Raw genomic sequence first — 4,522 nt, 5'->3', positions numbered from 1 at the left:
ATATATGCAATTATGGATATTATGAGTATAAAATTATAGATATTATGAGTGTGAATTTTCATACTCTCGAAATCGAATGGTTAACAACATTCTCATTAGATGAGTCTAAAAACTGTCCTTTTGACTAAGGCACTGTGTTTAGTACTTACAAAATAGAGATGAATGATAATTTTCTTCTTTCAATTATTGACGTATCCAGTATATACTTTGTTCTTTGAGTGCTCAAATTTAAATTGAAGGTTTAAATAAATAATTACACTTACAATAGCCAGTTATTAAACAAAAATTATGAGATTTATCTTGTTTTTATAAAATATTTTGCTATTTACTGAAGCATATAATCATATGGGTACGTTTGTAGTGACCAAGGACTTAAGGTGGCTAAGGCAACCATATCATGTGTGGTGCATGAGTTATGGACACGTGGAATGAGAAAGTTGTAGTTGATCTGTATTAGACGCAGTGAATTTGTTAATGACAGTAAAAGTAATAACAATTGGTAATAATAGTGGAGGACGAGATAGAAAATTAAAATTTCGATTTGGCGGGAAAATAAAAGATATTCGGGAAATAGAATTAGGGTTTCAATAGGGGATTGAGTCAAATGATACTGTACTGAGTGAGATTGAGTGGTTATTTTCAAAGGCTCTTGATTTCACTTTGTGGATAGCAATTGTTGTCAGAGGTGAAACCGGAGCCAAGGTCATGGGTTGTTGACAACCAATCTCATTTAAGGACTTACTTGAATGAGAAGACACAATCAATGTTGCAACTTCGGTTTCATTTTCGCTTTCTAAGCTCAATTGTGGTTCCTTGGCATCTCCATATGGTTCATATATATATTGGAAGGTGCAGTTCTTCTTCATAAGATTGTGGGCACTTTTATTGCATTGCGTGGTGAGATTTGAAAGTTACCATAAAGAACAAAAAAAAATACTTTGGTGATGTTATTAATTAAGAGTTCAATTGGTTATGTCTTACATGCCATTGCAAGTCTTAAAACAACTTCCTTTATCCTTGTTCAATAATAAATGTATCTGTATCCTTCAAACTAAATTGAAAATTATGTTCTTCTTTACTTCAAGAAGATTGCATCCCTCAACCAGGACTTATGGTAAAGTGTTTGTGGATGGGACAAATCACACTTTGTTTATTAGCATGCATTTAATTTGGCTCGTTTGTTTTTTTTTTGTGTTTAGGTTTAACTTCTACCATATTTACTAGCTACTTCTTTTGTTGTGGAGGATATATGTGTTTCTATTATTGACTTCATTTAGTGGACTAACTAATTTTGTAGCATATAACTGAATATTATCCATGTGATGACTTAATATTCTTTTTTAGTGATACTATTAAAAAATAAATATTTAAATTTATGTTATTGCCGAATTTTTGTATGAACAGATGATAGAAACTTGTTCTCAAATATCTTTTTATAGAATCTTCTTATGATAAAAAGTTAGAAAATTTTTAGGAATAAATAAATTTATGTGGTGAAAAAATTTTTGTAGTCCTGTGTGCATTTGTACGAGCTAAACGCTAGTAATAATAAAATAACATGTAGATCGATCCTAACACAATGATATCCTAAATTAACCTAATTTAATAAAAAATAAAATCTAAATAACAAACTTAAAAATTATATGACAACATGCAAATTCGTCCAAACAAAAATATAATCTAAAATTAATAACACATTCAAACAATAACACAGGACAATTTACGTTATTAAATTGTTTCACCTTCAATATTACGCAAATATATTGTTTCCAAATCCAATACGCAAATACATTGATTCACTATTTTATATAAATCGCTACTGGCAGTAGCGGTTTACAAGTGTGCATAAACCGCTACAACCAGTCGCAGTTTACGTGTGTGAGTGTGTGAGTGTAAACCGCTGCTGGCAGCAGCGGTTTACGTGTGTGAGTGTAAACCGCTGCTGCCAGCAGCGGTTTACGTGTGTGCGTGTGTGAGTGTAAACCGCTATAGGCTATAGCGGTTTACGTGTAGTGTGCTGCCTATATAAACCGTGGTTATAGCCACGGATTATGCATTTAGAGGGTTTGTGAAGTTTTTTAGAGAGAGGAAATTCTAGAGAGAGATCAGAGCAAGTTGAGAGCGGGTCCGAGGTATCTCAGCGGCGACTTCTGACGAGTTATCATGGCAGGCAGGACCCTGTACCGACTGAACGGTGTTGCGCATATTGCCGGTTCTATTGGTGACAAGGTTAGTTAACATTTATTTTTTTTCTAGGCTTTGCATATGTTAGTCAGAAAAATGGTAGGTTAGGTAGACGAACTAGAATTTATAGATTATTCCCTCTAGTTTGAAATTAGGCTTCGCATGCTAGGATGTTAGTTTACTGGGTTTGGTTTAGTATTTTGAGTTTTTCTTGTTAAGTTATAAATATGACTACTTAGCTGAATTTCAAATCCCTTCAATGAATGTTATGCTACACGGTGTTGGTTTAGTTTAGGGAAAGGGATAGTTGACGTTAGTAAATTATTTTAGTTTGGTTTGGGTATTTGTATGATATGAAGTTTTAAATTTTAAAGCTTCATAATATGGTTTAAGATATTTGTATCCAGTTAGATATGGGAATTTTTTTAAGGATAGGAGAATTTAATTGGACTCTGTATTTCTTTGTTGTTCTGTGCAGCCCACTAGGAGTATATACAGTGTGAGACGGAAACAGAATATGCCCATGCATGAAAGGATCATCCCGTATTTAGAGAGGGCTGGATTGTACCATTTGGCCAGGCTAAACAGCCAATGGTTCTGGTTGGATGAGCCACTGGTTAGTGCGTTCGTTGAGAGGTGGCGTCCTGAGACGCACACGTTCCATATGCCTTTCGGAGAGTGCACAGTGACATTGCAGGACGTGGCATTTCAGCTAGGGCTGCCTGTGGATGGGGAGGCTGTGAGTGGTTGCCTTGGTGAGTTTGAGAAATACATGGAGGGTGGTCGACCAGCTTGGGAGTGGTTTGAGGACCTATTCGGTGAGCGGCCTCCACCGAATAAGGTCAAGCAGATGACAGTACACTTTACATGGTTCCACGAGAGGTTTAGGGTGCTACCACCAGATGCGAGCGAGGAGACTGTCCGCATCTACGCATGGGCCTACATCATGATGCTGTTATCGACCCAGTTATTTGGGGACAAGAGTGCGAACCGGGTACATATACGGTGGTTGCCATTTGTGGCAAACCTTGATGACATGGGGAGGTATAGCTGGGGGTCGGCCACTTTGGCATGGCTGTACCGATGCATGTGTCGGGTAGCGAACAGAAATGTGACTAATCTTGCGGGCCCACTCCAGTTGCTACAGAGTTGGATATTCTGGCGGTTTCCGTCTTTGAGGCTGTCCGGGTTTGAGGTTTTCTCTTTCCCGCTGGCATCCAGGTATGTGTTATGCTTTTTTAATGTTTACAAATTTCTTGGGCATTTTTTTAAGTTTGTGTCTCATATGACTTAAATTTAGTTGGTCTGCCTACTTACCTCCTAACGATAGAAAGGAGCAGAGGGTCATAAGGTATCGGCTTGCATTGGATCGATTGACCGCTCATGATGTAAGTTTTATACCAGTTAGAGTTTCATTTTTGGTTTGCTCTCTAGTCGTGACTAGATATATACTTGTTGTGGTAATGTATGATGAGTTCTGAATTTTCAGATTGTATGGGAGCCCTACTCCGCACTTGATGTACTTGCCGTGGTCCATCCAGAGATACTTACAGAGGAGCATAGTCGCATATGGCGAGCGGTGACTACTTTGATATACTTTGCGGTCATCGAGTGGCATCAGGTTGATAGGGTTGTTCCACAGTTGGGTGTACACCTCATCGACATAAGTGACCCAATCTAGCCGTGACTGCGCACAGCATGCGAGGGCATGGCAACAGTGGTAGTGCAGCGCCTGGAAGTATCCACAATCACAGGTGCGATCCCTTAGAGAAACTCGATAGCTACCCAAAGAGAATTTGCCGGTGGGAGTCGTCTCAGCCACTGTATAGTCAAGGTGATGTCTATCAAACACAGTCACGATGAAGCACCTCGAATCCTTCAGGTTACGCTCAATGGCCTTAACTAGTGCCTGTGAAAACCGGTGCCCGGACCCTAACTGTGCCTCTGCCGTGTGCCCTCGGACAACAAACAACTCCGCCAGCCGGAGATATGTCGACTTAACCAGAGACGTCACTGGTAGGTTTCTTGTGCCCTTCAAGACAGAGTTCACACACTCAGAAATGTTGGTCGTCATGTGACCATATCTTCTCCCCCCCCATCCTTGTGCTGTGTCCACCTCTCATATTCCATTCTGTTTGCCCAATCGCACAAGGCCGGGTTCTCTGTCCTCATTATATCAAACCAATAGTCGAATTCTGCTTCCCTCTTCGCATACGCGGCATTTACCAGCCACCTCCTTGCATCCTGTCCCTTGAAAGTGAGGGCAAAATTTGCAGCAACATGCCGAATACAAAATGCCCGATAAGCATGGGGAGGTTGCCAACCACTATCTGGGGAC

The 4,522-nt window shown here is 39.6% G+C and overlaps 1 protein-coding gene across 1 annotated transcript; it reads left to right on the top strand.

The window, feature by feature from the left end:
* Positions 1 to 2,163: 2,163 nt before the first annotated feature.
* Positions 2,164 to 3,865, top strand: LOC140177537 (serine/threonine-protein phosphatase 7 long form homolog). The gene is made up of 4 exons (XM_072210658.1): positions 2,164 to 2,229; positions 2,663 to 3,405; positions 3,485 to 3,572; positions 3,674 to 3,865. The coding sequence occupies exons 1-4, from the start codon at positions 2,164 to 2,166 to the stop codon at positions 3,863 to 3,865; spliced, it is 1,089 nt and encodes a 362-aa protein (XP_072066759.1).
* Positions 3,866 to 4,522: the final 657 nt, after the last annotated feature.

Source organism: Arachis hypogaea, chromosome 13 (assembly GCF_003086295.3).
Source record: "Arachis hypogaea cultivar Tifrunner chromosome 13, arahy.Tifrunner.gnm2.J5K5, whole genome shotgun sequence".
NCBI lineage: Eukaryota > Viridiplantae > Streptophyta > Magnoliopsida > Fabales > Fabaceae > Arachis > Arachis hypogaea.
The sequence above is the reverse complement of the archived record's forward strand: the minus strand, read 5'-3'. Positions and strand labels throughout refer to the sequence as shown.